General features: G+C 39.8%; 1 protein-coding gene across 6 annotated transcripts in view; it reads left to right on the top strand.

The window, feature by feature from the left end:
• Nucleotides 1-18,604, top strand: part of DGKB (diacylglycerol kinase beta) — a 565,198-nt gene that overhangs the window by 209,341 nt on the left and 337,253 nt on the right. For all 6 annotated transcript variants that reach the window (XM_030550690.1, XM_030550689.1, XM_030550688.1 and 3 more), the window contains exon 13: nt 10,539-10,637. In XM_030550690.1, the coding sequence (XP_030406550.1) occupies nt 10,539-10,637 (99 nt within the window). The remainder of the gene's footprint in view (nt 1-10,538; nt 10,638-18,604) is intronic.

Below are 18,604 nucleotides of genomic sequence, written 5' to 3'. Positions count from 1 at the left end.
TGAACTCTGTTGACTGGCAGAGATGATCATGGCTCATATTCCAAGAGCTGCCACTTGGTGTCTAGAGCATAACTGGGTACTGATCAATGTATAGTCAGAGTACACTGTCCTCCACAACTTTACTCAGAGTGGCAGGAACATACACCTGTACTGGGAGATTTCAAAGAAGCTTGAGGAGGCAGACATTCACCAGACACCATCCCAGTGCCAGGAGCATATGAAGCACCTGAGGTTCCTAGACCAGACAGAGAAGGACTCCAACAGTCTGTCCAGGAAGAAACCTAGCACATGTCCATGTTATGATGGAATGGACAGGTGCTTTCCAGGGCTCCGTGTACAGTGCCTGAATTGACTCATGATCACCTTCTTAATCCAGCCGGCCTCATTGTATGACAGGATGTCAATGAGGGGCAGGGCGAGGAGGCAGCAGGGACCTCAGAGGAAATTCCAAGAAGAAACTCTGGCAGACCCAGAGGAAGAGAAGCATGTGATTCTGCATCTCAACCCAGCAGACCCAGCTGAAGAAGCTCCACTGAGGAGGACCCCAAACCCAAGAACCAGAACCAGAACCCAAGACTGGTAAATTGTAAAACATCCCCACATGCCCCGAAAATATCCCCACTTGCTCTGATAATTCATCCTTGAAGGTGCCTCTACCAGATCCTTGCTCCACGCCGACATGGTCCCAAAGTAAGACATGGCTATAAACCAATGTTTGTATTGAAATCCACTGTAAAGTATTTAGTGGAAGCTATAACAGCAGTGCGCAAACTTTTCCAGTCATGCCCTCTTACCATCTGTCTGTGCCCCCTACTTCCATTACTGCAAAGCAAGTCTTCCTCAGTAGTGGAGCTTGGGCTGAAATGGAGTTGGGGTGGAATTGGGGATGGGGAAGGACTTGGGGCTAGAAATGGAGCTGTTGGGGCAGACAGGGAATGAAGGCAGATCTGTCCTGGAGGTGGAGCTGGGCCTGGGGGCTGAATGTGGTTTGAGGAGGAGAAAGACTGTGGACGGAAAGGGGCTGGAAGCATGACGATTCTCCCTGCTCCGTGGGAGCTTGCCTGGGCCCTGTCACGTGCCCCCTCAAAAATTTTCCTCCATGCCCAACAATTTGGGGACCACTGCTATAACAGATGACTAGTGCGCAGTTATTGTGCCCCTGTATCTGTGTGTTTCTCAGTCAGCACTCTGGATGCCATAGTACCTGGGCTGTGAAGACTTGGGGGAAAAGGGAGTCAATGGGTTCTGAAAGGCCCCGGTGGTGAAAGAACAGTTTTGTGACACTGCTTATTGTGCAAAGACCCACCACTACCCCTTTCTCCCTATACGCTCTGTTTTTCCTTCCCCTTATGAATGGGAGCCAGGTAGAAGGAGTTGGGGGTGCTTGGTTGCTTGTCTGCAGACTGGCCTTGGGCCAGGAAAGGAAAAGGAACTGTTGGTCATCCAAGGAATATCTTAGTGGTCCATTCTCCCTGTGACCATTTCAAATGATGGTTACCATTTCCAGTTCCTAGTGTCTGGTGTCTCCCCTCACTGAGACACTCTGCAGAAGCTGGGAGAAGCAGGATTGGGTGAAGCATGCACTCCAGCAGTTGCACAAACACAATGCCCTGTCCCTTAGCAGTGGAGAGGCGACTGGTTTGTGGTATTAATCAAAAAGTTCAGAAAATGTGTTTGTGATATGTCTCTCTGTTTCCCTGTCCTTTTCAGTGCTGTTTGCTGGATGCAGGGGTGAGACTTTCTGGCAAGGTAGGGAGTTATGAGGAGGAAAAACATTTTATGGGGTTCTTTGTTCTTTATCCATGGGAACTCTGTCTGCTAGCTTAGAATACAGTCAGTTTCCTCCAGTCCTGTAAGCATATTTCAGCAAATGTTTGGTGTAGCAAAAATTCAAACTGGTTCTTCAGCTTTAACAGCAGGGAAGATGAGCTTTATCCAGCTTCATAGCTCACAAAACAATGTGTAGAAACATCTCTCTGATCTGGGTGGCTGGGTGACTTCCACAGGACTCTAAAGCCACTTTTGTTTTCTATTTTGACACCTTGAGCACTGCTATGTTCTCCAAATGATAGCCAGCTTTTAAAGAATAAATAGGTAGCTAGTAATGTAATCCCCAAAGAGAATCAAACCCCCGCCCCCAGCTGGCCCCTTGATGCACTGTAAACAGTGCAATATTTTACTAACGGTACTGCAGGTTTATTACTATTTTTACCGTCAGCTCTTTCCTTGTGAGCTGCAAATATAGTCTGAAGGAAGGAGGCTGTAACAATATAATTCCTGATATGCTCAGAAGTATCAATACTGTGGCCTTCAGTAGCATAGTTCCATTATGTGGGGGCATTTCTTAAGTTCCTTCAAAAGAGAAATGTAATATCATGCTAGTCTTTTATTTGATTTGCCCAGACATTCCAATGACAGGGAAACTATTCTGCTGGTTGGGCAAGAGCAGTACCACAGTGATAGCAGAACCAGATGGAGAGGGACGCTGGAGGAGCTGCTCCTTGGTATTGACAGAGTCAGGAGCAGTTCAAGTTCCATAGAGCAAGGGAGGATCTGACTCTTAGGCAGGAGGAGGCACTGCTAAATCAGTTAAAAACAATAGTAAAACAATAGTAAATGAGCCAATGAAGTCATAGACTCATAGACTTTAAGGTCAGAAGGGACCATTATGGTCATCTAGTCTGACCTCCTGCACAATGCAGGCCACAGAATCTCACCCCCCCAATCCTATAACAAACCCCTAACCTATGTCTGAGTTATTGAAGTCCTCAAATCGTGGTTTAAAGACCTCAAGGTGCAGAGAATCCTCCAGCAAGTGACCCGTGTCCCACGCTGCAGAGGAAGGCGGAAAACCTCCAGGACCTCTGCCAATTTTCCCCAGAGGAAAATTCCTTCCCGACCCCAAATATGGCGAAACCCTGTGTGTGGGCAAGACTCACTAGCCAGCGCCCAGGAAAGAATTCTCTGTAGTAACTCACATCTGACCCCATCTAACATCCCATCACAGACCACTGGGCATATTTACCTGCTAATAATCAAAGATCAATTAATTGCCAAAATTAGGCTATCCCATCATACCATCCCCTCCATAAACTTATCAAGCTTAGGCTTGAAGCCAGATATGTCTTTTGCCCCCACTACTTCCCTTGGAAGGCTGTTCCAGAACTTCACTCCTCTAATGGTTAGAAACCTTCATCTAATTTCAAGTCTAAACTTCCTAATGTCCAGTTTATATCCATTTGTTCTTGTGTCCACATTGGTGCTAAGCTTAAATAATTCCTCTCCCTCCCTGATATTTATCTCTTTGATATATTTATAAAGAGCAATCATATCTCCCCTCAGTCTTCTTTTGGTTAGGCTAAACAAGCCAAGCTCTTTGAGTCTCCTTTCATAAGACAGGTTTTCCATTCCTTGGATCATCCTAGAAGCCCTTCTCTGTACCTGTTCCAGTTTGAATTCCTCCTTCTTAAACATGGGAGACCAGAACTGCACACAATTTTCCAGATGAGGTCTCACCAGTACCTTGTATAACGGTACTTAACATCTCCTTATTTTTACTGGAAATACCTTGCCTGATGTATCCCAAGACTGCATTAGCTTTTTTAATGGCCATATCACATTGGCGGCTCATAGTCATCCTGTGATCAACCAGTACTCCGAGGTCCTTTTACTTCCAACTGATGTGTCCCCAATTTATAACCAAAATTCTTGTTATTAAACCCTAAATGCATGACCTGCACTTTTCACTATTAAATTTCATCCTATTACTATTACTCCAGTTTACAAGGTCATCCAGATCTTCCTGTATCATATCTCGGTCCTTCTTTGTATTAGCAATACCTCCCAGCTTCGTGTCATCCGCAAACTTTATTAGCACATTCCCACTTTTTGTTCCAAGGTCCGTAATAAAAAGATTAAATAAGATTGGTCCCAAAGCCGATCCCTGAGGAACTCCACTAGTAACCTCCTTCCAGCCTGACAGTTCACCTTTCAGTATGACCCGTTGTAGTCTCCCCTTTAACCAGTCCCTTATCCAACTTTCAGTTTTCATATTGATCCCCATCTTTTCCAATTTAACTAATAATTCCTCATGTGGAAGCGTATCAAATGTCTTACTGAAATCGAGGTAAATTAGAACCATTGTGTTTCCTTTGTCTAAAAAATCTGTTACCTTCTCAAAGAAGGAGATCAGGGTGGTTTGGCATGATCTATCTTTTGTAAAACTATGTTGTATTTTGTCCCAATTATCACTGACCTCAATGTCCTTATCTACTTTCTTCTTTTCCAAGACCTTGCATACTATAGATGTCAAACTAACAGGGCTATAGTTATTCGGATCACATTTTTTCCCTTTCTTAAAAATAGGAACTATGTTAGCAATTCTCCAGTTGTACGGTACAACCCCTGAGTTTACTGATTGATTAAAATTTTTTGCTAATGGGTTTGCAATTTCATGTGCCAGTTCCTTTAATATTCTTGGATGAAGATTATCTGGGCCCCCTGATTTCATCCCATTAACCTGTTTGAGTTTGGCTTCTACCTCAGATATGGTAATATCTACCTCCTCATTCCCATTTGTCATCCTACCATTATCCCTAAGCTCCTCATTAGCCTCATTAAAGACTGAGGCAAAGTATTTGTTTAGGTATTGGGCCATGCCTAGATTATCCTTAAAGTTCCTGAAGTGGGAGTATGTCCAGAGGAAACAGGGCCATTCATTCATGGAGTCACTGGTACAACTGGTGGAACACTTTCAGGACCTGCTCACTGCTGTGGCTACTGCTTCTCTTTGGGAAGAGCAACACCTTCTCCTCTGCCTCCTTCCAATACTTTCCCTCCTCCAGCTGCCACCCAGGCTGCTGCTGAGACAATGAATCCCACACCCATTCCCACCAGGAAGGAGCATACTGGACCCTTGGCACAACATCCTCTGCCAGCACCTGAAGCCCCTCTCAGAGGAACCCCTCAGAGGAGGCAGGTGGGGGAAAACGAGCCAGAACCACTCCCTGTAGCCCAGCCTGTGTACAGTTCCCAAATCCCATGCAGGAGACATTTCGGTTTGATCCTCATACAATATTCCACAGCTGTCCCTGTCATAACATTTTTCCCAGATCTGGACCTTAGCGTCCAAAATATGGGTGTTAGCATGAAAACCTCCAAGCTTAGTTACCAGCTTGGACCTGGTAAAGCTGCCACCAGCCAGGAATCTATACAGTGCCTGGCGCACTGTGGTCTCCCCAAAACCTTCCCTGGGGGACCCCCAGACTCAGATTCCTGGAGTCTCACAACAAAGGGGAATAAACCATTTCCCTTCCCCGTCCTCCCCTCCAGGTGTTCCCTCCCTGGGTTCCTGGAGAGATATACAGAAGCAAGCTCCGTGAATCTAAACAGAGGGACTCCACCCTCCCTGTTTCCAGTCCTGGAAACACAGGTACTTCCCCCCTCACCCAGAGGGTATGCAAAGTCAGGCTTAGTAAATCTAACACAAAGAGATTTTCACCCTGACTTCTTCCTCCCACCAATTCCCTGGTGAGCTGCAGACTCAATTCCCTGGAGTCCCCACTAAAGAAAAAACTCCAACAAGTCTTAAAAAGAAGGCTTTATATAAAAAGAAAGGAAAGGACATAAAACTGGTCTCTCTGTATTAAGGTGACAAATACAGGGTCATTTGCTTAAAAGAAAAAAATGAATAAACAGCCTTATCCAAAATAAATACAATTTAACACATTCCAGCAACTACACACATGTAAATACAAAAAAACAATATAAACCTTATTGTCTTACTATCTTTGTACTTACAACTTGGAAACAGAAGATTAGAAAGCCAGGAGACAGAAAAATCACTCTCATAGCCGAGAGGGTCAGACACAAGACAAAGAACAAAGAACTCACACCCAAAACTTCCCTCCACCCAGATTTGAAAAAGTCTTGTTTCCTGATTGGTCCTCTGGTCAGGTGTTTCAGGTTACTCTTTTCCAGGTGAAAGAGATATTAACCCTTAGCTATCTGTTTATAACAGTCCCCACCTCCCCTTATCAGGGAGAGGGGGAGGATAAAAGCAAGGAGATGTGTCTACAGACAGTAATGTTTGCCCGCTTCTCAGGGAATTTGACTGGGTGTTTTGTTCATTTGTTCCTGTTACAAACTGTTTTAGCTCTGTGTTCAATGTATGTAAATAAAAGTTATTGTTCACTTCACTGGTGTGTGTGCCTTGCTTTCCAAGTATGATGAACATGATATTTTCCACACATTTGGGATGGCTCAGCGCTGGATTCACAGCACCACTGTAATTTCTGTAGTTGTGTAGTGTCAAAGAAATGCAATGAATTCTGACCCATCTATGTCCCTTCTCCCCCACAACCCCAGCCATGAATTTCCTACTGTTTAAAAAAAAAAACCAAAAGGCTCATGAACTAAGAAATGAACTAAGCTAAGAAATATCTACAAAAACAACAAGGTGTCCTTGTGGCACCTTAGAGACTAACAAATTTATTTGGGCATAAGCTTTCATGGGCTATAACTCACTTCATCAGATGCCTGAAGTGGGTTATAGCCCATGAAAGCTTATGCCCAAATAAATTTGTTAGTCTCTCAGGTGCCACAAAGACTCCTCATAGTTTTTGCTGATACAGGCTAACACAGCTATGCCTCTGAAACCTAAGAAATATCTGTTACTGTCCAAAGCACCAGAATGAAAAACAGAAGAGAAATAAACTATGATGTCTTTATAGCTTTGTTAATGACTTAATTGACAATACAGACAAAGAAAACAAAAGGCAATTAACAGTGAAGATATCTGACACAGAACGGTGCTTTTTATAACCCTTCCTCTTTCACTCCAACCATGCAGTCATAACTTGCATCCATGGGAGTACTCATGCATGGTACCTGATAAGTGCTGTGAGCAATGGTGTCAGAAAATGTGAAAAAGGAATGTGCAAAACCCCTCCCAAAATCTTGCAGAACTGTTTTAAATTACTGTAACAGTAGGTAAGTGCTCCCCATAAAGCACCCTGAAACACACCAGTTAACATATTACAAAAACATTATGTCATTAAAGCGTATATACACTCTCTGCAGCACAAAACCATGGCCCAAGGTGTTAACTTTGAGGGCCCTCACCCAATTTTCTGCTTTCAGGTAACATGTTAATGTTGGTTGCAGCAAGAGTTTGTGGCAATGTTCCATTGAGCTTTTCCAGTAGCACTATAGCTACATAGTTTCACAGTAGTATTTGTTGGCACAGACCCAAGCCATCTTCTGGCTCCATGTTGATCCATACACATAGTGTCAGGAATTTCCCTTGACTGCTGAGAACTAGGAGCGGTGTGCAAGTGGGTGGATCTGCTGCCTGTTCAGGCTTTGAAAACCAGATCCATAATGTTTTTGGATTTGGATACACAATGAGGTTGTACACTTTTTTGACAATTCTTCTATCTCAAACACATTCTTTGTTACCTCTGACAGCACTTTCAAGCCTTCATCCCCTATCTTTTTAACAATTCAGTCTGTATTCAAACACAACTTGCTGCTGTGATTTCTTCATCCATTTTTAGTTGAGGTTTAGTTGAGGTTTTTCAGGCTTATCACCATGTAGTTCTTTGATATATTCTCCCCATTTCTTGTTTTTATCTTTGGAATCTGTCAAATACAGTATTGTCCATTTTTGTCCTTAAAGGGTCACATTGGTCACCTTTTCTAATTGAGGACTCATCTTCTGATACATCTCTCTTTGTTCTCTTTATCCAATTGTTTTGTTGTGCGTAAACTTCCTGGGGTAGTGTCTTTTGCCACCAAGCGCAGTCACAGGCTGAGGATGGTGTAACAGCCTTTAGATAAAGAGGCTAACTATGATATAAGCAGGAAAACTTGTCAAATAAGCAGTCTTGAACAATTTGATGACAGTATTAACAGGGAGTGGTAGGGGCAAATGCTCCAAATGTCCAAAGATGGCACTGTGACATGGCAAGTGCAGGTCACCATTCAAAAAGATGGTTGCCAAAATCCCTGCTGCCTCGTGGGTTGTGCCTTTTGGCTAAAAGCTAGAATTCCAACTCCCTTGCCATGCCCAAACTAGCTGCACTTAATTTTTGGGGCCTTTGTGCAGTATTGACCCCAAAGTTATATGATAAACATGACTTACTATTCGTCCACTGCCACGCAAAATGACTGGCCCTCAGTGTGAACCTGTTCCCTGCCTGGCCATATGTGTGTAACTGGCAACTGTAAAGATTGCTGCATGGACTATAAGGGAATTGAATCAACCCAGGAACCTAGCCAATATATGTAAAGAAATGGAAAGGCTAGATATTACCATAATGAAACTAAGTGAAGCATTCTGGAGAGGTCTAGATTTTGTTTCAGGTCTTCTGAGTGGCAAAGAATACAGAGTTATCAGTGCAAGTGGATGTCAAAGTAGGTAAGGAGTGGCAATTATAGTAGATAGGACTGTAACTGGAAGGATAGAACAAGTGAATATATCATCTGAATGTGCAGTGATAATAGTGATAAAAAGACTTCCAAAACATATGATTATTCAAATATATGCCTCAACAACGCACATTCTGATGCAGATGTCCAAACATTCTATTTAAACATTGAAATAATGGAAATCAGTGGTAGAAAGAAAAATAGTCATCCTTATATGACTTATATGGAATGCAAAAGTAGGAGGAAAAAGAATATCAGTCGCAGATGGTTTATTTATCCTTAGTAAAAGATTCATAGATTCTTGGGAGAAACATGACCTCATTATCTGCAATAGTTTTTTTGACTAAAAAGACAGTGCAAGGCATACATGGGAATCACCAGGAGGGATGTATTAAAACCAAATTGATTTTATCAGATCAACCATAGGTATAGAAATAGTGTTAGGAAGGTTAAGATTATGACAAGTGCAGATTGTAGATCAGATCATAGATTGGTAGTGGTGAGAATGAATATCAAACTGAGAAAGATACAGAAACCAAATGTTATCTAGCATGGAACCTTGAAGCTCTGAGGAATCAAGAAATACAAAGTTACTACCAAGATGAAGTGTTGCAGATCATTAATAAAAACAAAGACCGAGTGATTTGGAAATGTCTGAAAGAAGCTGCAGATAAACATCTAGGGAAGATGTTAATAACTAAGAAAAACTCATGGATAACATATGAAATCATTGCTCTGATGGATGAAAGAACAAAAGTAAAACCACAAAGATCAAGAACTGGAAAAAAAAAACAAAACCTGAAGTCACAATATACCAATAAAGAATAAATGCAGATTAATAAAGTCTGAATGGGTAAATGAGAAATGCAGACAAATTGAACAATTGAATAAAGAGAACAAAGTGGGATGTAAATGGATTTATAGGTTGTATGAAGAATAGTCCCAATTACATTTTTCGTACTTCTCTAAAAACTTGAAAAATAGTTTTCTGGACAATATATGGGCTGTACAGAATATATTATGATGTAGTATATTAGTACATTATTATTAATAATAATCATGTTTATTACCATAGAGCCTAAAGGGCAACCAAAATGGGACCCCGTTGTGCTAGGCACTGTACAGACCCAGAGTAGTTGACAATCCCTGGCCCCCATAATCTTATCTAATGAGACAAGACAGACAACAGGGTGGAGGAATTGGGAGCGGAACACAGAAGCAGAGTGAACAGTATGTTGGCAGCAAATAGCATGTTGGTTCCACAATTTTTTAAAGAGATCAGCTAAATGGAAGGGAAAGGAAATGAATGAGAATGAGAGAGACAGGGCAGATTGGAGTGAAGCTGAGGTGAAGAGACTGAGATAGAGGGGTGGCTGGTGCAAACATCCAGTCATTACCAGGCAGGGAAAATAAGAGAACATTAAACAGTTCTAAATGGAATGTCCAAAGGTGAAAAAGGTCCCTGCTTTGGCTGCGTTTGCTCCTGCCTGTTGGAGTCTCTGTCTGGATCCTCTCTGAACTTTTCTCCCAGGGCCACATGGTGGGCAGGAGCGCCATGCAACAACTAGGTTCTAGTGACACCCCTTTATAGTTGTTCCAAGAGACTGTTGTGCGCGGGGGTGCAGCCGAGCCTCATTTTACCGCCTCCAGCCGAATGCAGCAATCCCTGCTTTGGCTGCATTACATTTCTGTTAGAAAAGTACTTGTAGGCAATTACCCTTCCTGGAAGTCTGGGCAGTCAGAAAATATGTCCACATTATATTTTCCAAAGTGAACAAAGAGAAGCAAAGTTTTCACTATTGTATGTGCTTAAAAAAGAGCGTGGTTTATTTGTTTAGGATTGGTTGATCTACAGAGAGAATTAACTTTTAGAATTTTGAAAACTCAGAAAAAATAAGTAAACTGAAGCAAAGTGAGTTCCTAGAATACTGTATATGAGTCAAATAATTCTGTCACTTGACAACAATTCTTAAATATTTTCCTGTATTAATTCTTGTACTGATCTAATGTTTTCGTATTCATGCTATTCCAGATAGGGCACAGGTTCTTCATAGAAATATTCTAGTGAGATACCGTGGTGATTATTATTTTTCTGTCTTTCCCCACAGCTCCATAATAAATGTGCTTCACATCTAAAGCCTGAATGCGACTGTGGCCCTTTGAAGGACCATATTTTACCACCCACGGCAATCTGCCCAATAGTACTGGTGAGTTCTTCATATGCTCTATTCTGATATAGCCTTGTGTCAGAGACACTGGAACAACCTGAATGAATGTTTGACTGCTTTAGCTTTTTGTTAATTTGACAGCAATATATAAGCCCAAACAGATAATTCTAGTTCATGACTTACAGGCAGAAATGCTTCCCCCCTTCCCTCTCAATGTATTGTATTTTCCTTCGTGTGACAATGAACTTTCTGTAGGATATGCTATAACTGAAGCTGACTCAGGTTTTATTACTCAGTCATGCTGTACTTATCAGAAATTGCATAGGCAGAACATTTCTGCATTTTACATCTTTTATAGATCCAACTTCCCAGAATAATGAAGTTATTCTTACGGGCAGTTTTTGCTTGGGATGCACATTGTATATCTGCAGTGCTGAGGTCTCTCATCTCAACCGAAGGTTACCTAGAATGATGACATTGGCCTTGCAGAAAGCTATGCGTCAACATTATGGTGTATTTTATTCTGCAGGAGTGGACAGTAAATTTCACTGTCCACAAAACAATTACTCAGTTCAATGAAAATAGAAAAAGAAATGCACACTGTACATAGGTATAACTGAAAAAGGCTGAGCAGTTTGTCATGAGAAAGAGACCTTCAGAATTAACATCTAACTTAATACATTAAATTGAGTTTTTATGCTTATGAAAGGCACAGCATCATCATCTTAATGCTAATAACAGATGTGATATACATGGGCACATGGACGTTTCATTTTAAATACACTTCATAACAAAAAAAAGTAATGGTTGAATTTGAGAAACTATACAGCTGTCAGAAAAATTAGGAGAAGTGGCTTTCTAAACTCTCTAAACTTTTCCTTAAAAATGTTTCTGCTTATTAAATAGTCTGTAATGATTTGTAAATTATCTGTGTTCTCTTTTTGCTGTTTGTTTGTTAATGCCTGAGTCTCACCCCATAACTATGTAAATCAGGAATCACTCCATTGCAGTTATTGGAGTCAAAGCTATGTCAAGCTGGTGTTAGTAACTTAAATTGCAAAATGGTAGCTTCCTAGATTATCTGTAATGATGTGTTGATTTCCATGATTATTGTGTTTCACTGATTGCAGATAATGTAAGTTTATGTGTAGAAAGAGATTTTGCTTTTTGTTTTCTTAAACACCACTACTGCAAACTCAGCCTGAGATCTGAAAGCCAACTTGAATTTCAGATGATGCCTAAGTAGTATTTATTATTATCACCAATAATAAAGCTTCTGCATGTGAAATTTTGCCCTTGGTTACATTTGTGCAACTCCATTTTTTTCTATGGTGTTTTACAAGTGCAAAGGAGACAGACTTTTGTCCTGAAGTTGGAATTTAGTTAACAGTTCTGTTGATACGTAAACCTAGTTCACCCTTGTGTAGCTTATTTTGATTCTGCAAATTTAAAAGGAGTAAAAGTACTGAGAAATATTAGTGACCTAAAGTGAACAAATCTGACTCAACATACATACCGATAAATCAATTTGGACAGTGCATTGTAGCACTGGACATGTACATTGTCATGGGAAGAAGGTGGTTGCCTTTGGTGCAATGTATATCACTGGAAACTTTACTGTTTTACAATACAGTATGTTTGGTCACCCAGTTGATCCTTCCAAAAATGTGTAGTAATAGAGCACTGTGTGCCCTCATATTACAGATCGCACATCACTGACCTGGGTAACAGGAATTCCTCCTGGATATGATTGATTAGAGTGCATATGTTGTTTGTCTTGACAATTTTTAAAATTGGTTTCTCCCACTTCCTTTGTTGTGGAGATTGCTCTTGATGAATGTAATACTTCAGTGAATATGAAACCAGCTCTATCAATAACTGCAGCAAAGCTGTGAGCACCTGTATGCAGGAAGAACCATAGTAACGTGATCCTCTAAATGTGCAATAGTAAACATATTCATTCGTTCATCAGTGGAAATGTTGCATTTCAGAGACAATACATTATGTACTAGGAAGAGGGGAGATCTCTTATCTGGTCCACTACTTTGGTATCGCTGATCACTAGAGAAAGTGTTTTTGTTGTGTTTTTTTTTCATTATTGCTCGTGAGTAGAAATTTGATGTGTCATAAAAAGAAAAAGCAAATAAACATTGTAGAAGGCCATGCTCCTGGAGATCATCCAATATCATCCCCTTATTTGGAGGTTTCATTTTCCTAGGCCTTCCTCCAGTGAACCCAGATTCTCCCCAGAGGTCCGGTGGCAAAGAGCCAACAGCCAACTGAAAACTCTTGCATCAAGGTCTCCTAAAGAAAATAGCCCTTCCCTCCTGGGTGTTGGTATCTGTTAGTCAAAGTTCAAAGCAGACAGACAGATTTTCTTTATCTCTTGGAAAGACTGCCAGCAGGCCAGACTCCTCCACAATCTGTCCTTTTTTGAGGGAATGAAGCAGTTTGTATCTGATCCCCTTTCCCACCATGGCTGTCTGGGAAGGCCTGCAAATTACAGAAGCCCTAATGGCTGAGAAAGAGAGAAGCCTTGCATCACTCTCATTTCAAGGTAGCAGTATATTGGTCCCTAGGCAGAGTTAGAAGCCTGGGTTCTCAAACCTCAAACTGCCACTCTTGGAATATTCCTTCACTTGTAGAGGTCATTCCCTTCAACCATGTGCCTTTTTAGCAATCTTACAGTTTTGTTATTGCCATTGTCACTGTCCCGCATAACATTCTCATATGCAACCTAGGGAAATGTGGTCTTGATAAAATTACTATAAGGCAAGTGCACAATTGGTTGAAAGGTCCTGTTTAAAGAGTAGTTATCAGTGGTTTGCTGTCAAACGGGGAGGTTGTATCTAGTGGGTTTCCACAGGAGGTGAGTCCTGGGTATGATACTATTCAATATTTTCATTAATGACTTGGATAATGGAGTGGAGAGTGTGTTTATAAAATTGATGGATAACAGCATCTGGGAGTGGGTTGAAAGCACTTTAGAGGACAAGATTAGAATTCAAAATGACCTCGTAAATTGGAGAATTGGTCTGAAACCTATAAGATGAAATCCAGTAAAGACAAGTGCAAAGTACTTCACTTAGGAAATAAAAACCAAATGTACAACTACAAAATGGGGAATAACTGGCTAGGTGGTAGTCCTGCTGGAATAAATCTAAAGGATATAGTGGATCACAAATTAAATACAAGAATGTGATGCTGTTATGAAAAAGACTAATATTCTGGGGTGCATTAACAGTAGCGTTGTATGTAAGACACAGGAGGTAATTGTCACATTCTAATTGACACTTGAGGCCTCAGCTGGAGTATGGTGTCCAATTCTAGGAGGAACACTTTAGGAAAGATGTGGACAAATGAGAGAAAGTCCAGAGGAGAGCCACAAAAATGAAAAAAAGGGTTTAGAAAATCTGACCTGTTAGGAAGGGTTAAAAAAATGGGGCATATTTAGTATTGAGAAAAGAAGACTAAGAGGAGACTCGACAATAGCCTTCAAATATATTAAAGGCCTTTATAAAAAGGACTGATCTATTGTTCTCCATGTCCGCTGAATGTAGGACAAAAAATAACAGGCTTAATCTGCAGCAAGGGAGATTTAAGTTCAATATTAGAAAAAATTTTCTAATGATAAGGTTAGTTAAGCTCTGGAATAGGCTTCTAAGAGAGGTTGCGGAATTCCCATCACTGGAAATTTTTAAGAACAGGTTGGACAAACACCTGTTATGGATGGTCTAGGTATTCTTGGTCCTTCCTCAGCGCTGGGGCCTGGACTTGATGAATTCTCAAGGTGCCTTCCAGTCCTACATTTCTGTGTTGATGCTATGATTTGTTTTTGTTTTCACAATAATTTAATGATTATGAAATATTAAATATCATTGAATTTCACTGAGAAGATTGATGCTGTTTGGAAGACAATAAGGACAATGCAATGATCAGTGAAGTTTGGCAGTGTGGTGGTGGTGGGGATGGGGGAAGAGGTGGTAGAGTTGAAAGGGGGCAAACTATCCAGATCTATTACATGGATTGAATATCACCAGCCTGCTGGAAGAGATGAAAACAGGCAGCAGCTAAGATAAACTTAATAATCATTGATATTACAGTAAATAAAATCTTGCCCTGTGCTCTGTGAGCAACACTATATACAAGATTGACATGACATGTTAAACTCCTTATTTTAGGTCACTTGTGACTTTGTTCCTCTACTGTCCTTTGGTCTTAATTCTTATGCTTCTCAGCACAGAAATTAGGTGTTCGAGAAAGTTTGATATAAATCCATTTGCTGTTTGTGAATTACAATGGTATCAAATAACTAATTTTATGTATTTTTAAAATGTACTCTTTTGCATTCAAAATAGCACAAGATGCTTTTTTATTTTTTACATATTAGTAAGTCAGCAAATCAGATCACAGATTTCACCCAGGCCATTTTACAAACTTTCCGTATGATGTATATGTTCCTTAATGTGAATTAATGTCCTTTGTAACACATCATAGCCCTGCATTTATTATTGCAAAAGGGGTTACAGTCTGTAGCCCCAGTCCTGCAAGTTGCAATGCGTAGGCAGACCTCTGTACCCACATAGAACCTCACTGATTTCAGTGGAGCTGCCATCAAGCTGATGGAGCAACTCATGGAGAATACCTTTCAGGATCATGACCTGACTCTCTGTAACCAACAGGCTTTCAGAGATACATTCTCTGTCACATATCCAAAGTACTTCATAATAATGTTAAGCTCTGATATAACATATAGGTTCATAAAACCTCCAATTTTGAGTAACAGTAAAATGTTAAGATTGTTAAATATGTAAACAAACAAAAAAAGCACTTACTCCCAAAGAGGATGCAAGACTGTTACCTCTAACATGTGACTCTAACAGCCATTAAAGAAGCAGGGTTTAGGAACACATTAAATTCAAATATGCCATCCAGACACAAAGTATCTTTCAAAACATTAAAAACGAGGCCTACCAGATTCTGCCCATACATTCAGAAGGCAAAGCTCTCAGCTGAAAAATATGGAGAAAACACACATTTTGGGAATTGGCACTGTGTATTCTTTAAAACAACTATATAGATACACAGAAAACTTGGCATGATTCCATATCATACAAAGATCAAGCACTTTGTACGTGGCTCTTCTGTAATTTTTACATGTTTTAATAAGACATATTTTGTCTACTTTAAAATAGGCCATATTCACGGTTCCAGTTTATTGTACATATTGTATATTGTATGGTGAAATTTCTTGCTTGACTTAAATGAGTTTAGTTATAAACTGTGCATGCAGATCTCAAGTGATAGTCTTTTAATAGATGTCAGATACACTTTATTGCTATCCTCTTTTATTTCAGTAACGTTTTAATTAATTCACACTGATTGAATAAATGTACATTGAGACTTGTTTCCTAATGAGGGCACATTTAGAGGAAAGGTTTTGCATCATTCTGATATCCTGTGGGTAATTATATTCTAATTATATGGTGGGGGGAAAAGTCTATAACTCAGTGCTGATATTGTTCATTGGACCCAATTAATTACATGCACATAATGAAAGTTCATGATAAAGATGACTGGCAGTGAGTTTAAAAATCTTTAACTCAATTGAATCCTAGCCTAGCATGAGTATAGAATTAGACTATAATCAGGTTAGAAATGGAGTATTGGAATGGGATGAGTGAGTCTCCAATCAGAAAGAAAAGCTGCTCCCTCTTTACAATATGGCTTGTTATAAGAAGCAAAAAAGGAGTAAGGCTACCTGACATCTTGGCTTCTCCATTTTGGTGCCTTCTCTCTCTGTTTCATTTTATCAATGTACAATCACACCATTCTTTCTATCAGTGTAAACAAGTAACATAATAATAAGATTTTCTCTCTATCCACTCTAAATCATGTATGTTCCTTTATGTAACAACAAACCAACCAAATCACACAATATGATTTATACATAATAAATCTGATTCTACTGTCACTTTTACCGCTTTCACTCTGGTGAAACTTCATTTACTTCATTGGAGTTACTGCATATAATTACTTCAATCCATATAAGTGATCTTAAAAACCATAATCCAAACTTTGTTTTTACAAATCAAGGTACAAATTGTAAACCATTATGTACATTGACTTTACATGGGGTATATTATGAAACTCCACAGATCATTGTTTCCATAGTAACTAATCAATTTCAAAAAAGAAAAAGTGGAGTGACATTAAGCTGTATCAAAAAGTGAAAGAAATAAAATGGATAAAATTGACCATAAAGCAAACTGAGCATAAAGTCAGCATGTGGTGGTGTGGGGGGTTTATTGCCAGTAGTTAGGATTATCTGCCTAAGTCATTGTTGGGCCATTCCTGAGTGATTTGGTTACTCCCAAAAGTTATTGCAATAGAAACCTTAGAATACCTCACCCTATTTTACATTCTCTTGCATAAATCAATTCAGATTTTCTTTTATCTGATAAAAATACACATTATAAAAGCAAGCTTTATGATGCATATTAAAGGTAAGTGACTTGGCAATGGCATGACAGGAATGTGTGACAGAATTGGGAATTAGTTCTCCTGGATCCTATTCCTGTGCCTTAACCTTAAGGCTATTCATTTGTTCTTCTCATGTATAGTATATGGGTGAAATTCACTCTTGTGCAGAGAGTCGGCTCAAAAGCACCTTTTAAACCATCAAAAAAGATGTTAAGTGGGTCATAGGACTTGTTCAAGGCTTCTGCAGAGGGGTAGATTTCTCCCTATTTAAGTAACTTTCATTTACACTAGTAAGCATTATTTATGTATGTTCTTGCACTGCAAAATTTATATAATAGTGTTGCACACCATATAATGAAACTGAGATTGAAACTGAGATTAAAACACAGAGAGAGGTATTTTCCTCAAACACATTATATGAAATTTCAGATTCAATTCTCTGCAAATCTAAAACAGTCGAAAGACAATGGTGTCCTTATCCACAGCAAGAGCTTTTCCATTTCTTTGAAGTCAGATTGAAATTAATAATTGTCCTGGAGGAAAGAAAGTATCTTTCCAACTAATTATCTGTATTGCAAACACAGTTCAATGTTAAAATGAATAAGATGCTGATAAACTGAAATGGCAGACATTCAATCATTTTGAATTATAACTTGCTGCCTGCCCTCCCCATCACTGTTATCCATTCCTAAGTTTGTTTCTCAGATCATCTTCCATTGGACTTTAATACACGTTTATCTTAAATCTACTTTTTCAGTTTGTATCTTCTTTCTTAGAAGATCATGTATTATTAGCTACTATGGTATACGTTTATTTTAGGTTTTAAATGTAAGTAATAAGCCATGCTGTCTTGGGCCTTGCTGTTGATGCATTCTTTGAGTGCACTTTGAGTTGTGAGATCAAAGGCCAACTGTCTTCAATCGCTCAAGAAGTGCACCAATGGTCCAGAAATGTGAACACAAGAAAAAAAAATCAGTTTGTGATCTTAGTAGGACTCTCTTATTTTTTAAATTTGATAGCTAAACACTTAACAAAAATATCAGACTCCATATTTTGCACAAAGATAGCTTTGTTCTCAAAATAGCTTATACAATAGAGTACAAGGGAAAGAGTAATTGATAGAGAAAATGTTCTAAACAACTTATCTGTGCTATTTTTGGGCTACATTCACCAGTACAGCCCAGCTGCTTTGTGGTACTCTCCTGTTGCAAAGCAGTCTCATATTAACATAACCAGACAGCTGAGGGAAACCTTGGGAGGCATAGAGAGAGCCTCCATAGTAGCTCTGAGGCTGTCCCCTCTCCTGGCCTCCAATATAGGCATATATATCTAAGGGAAAGAGGTTTGGTCAAAATGTCCAGGTACATGGTCGATCCTGGGCTGCTGGCATTTCCCCTTGGGAATGAGGGCATCTGGTGCAAGATTAGAGCAGCCTGCTTTTAAAAAATCTGTAGATGTGGATGTCAACAATCTCTCCCATCTTTGATCTGGCTCTTACTCTCATTCATGTTTGTGTAATATTA

This window comes from Gopherus evgoodei, chromosome 2 (assembly GCF_007399415.2).
Source record: "Gopherus evgoodei ecotype Sinaloan lineage chromosome 2, rGopEvg1_v1.p, whole genome shotgun sequence".
Classification (NCBI taxonomy): domain Eukaryota; kingdom Metazoa; phylum Chordata; order Testudines; family Testudinidae; genus Gopherus; species Gopherus evgoodei.
This window is presented reverse-complemented; position numbering and strand designations above follow the sequence as displayed.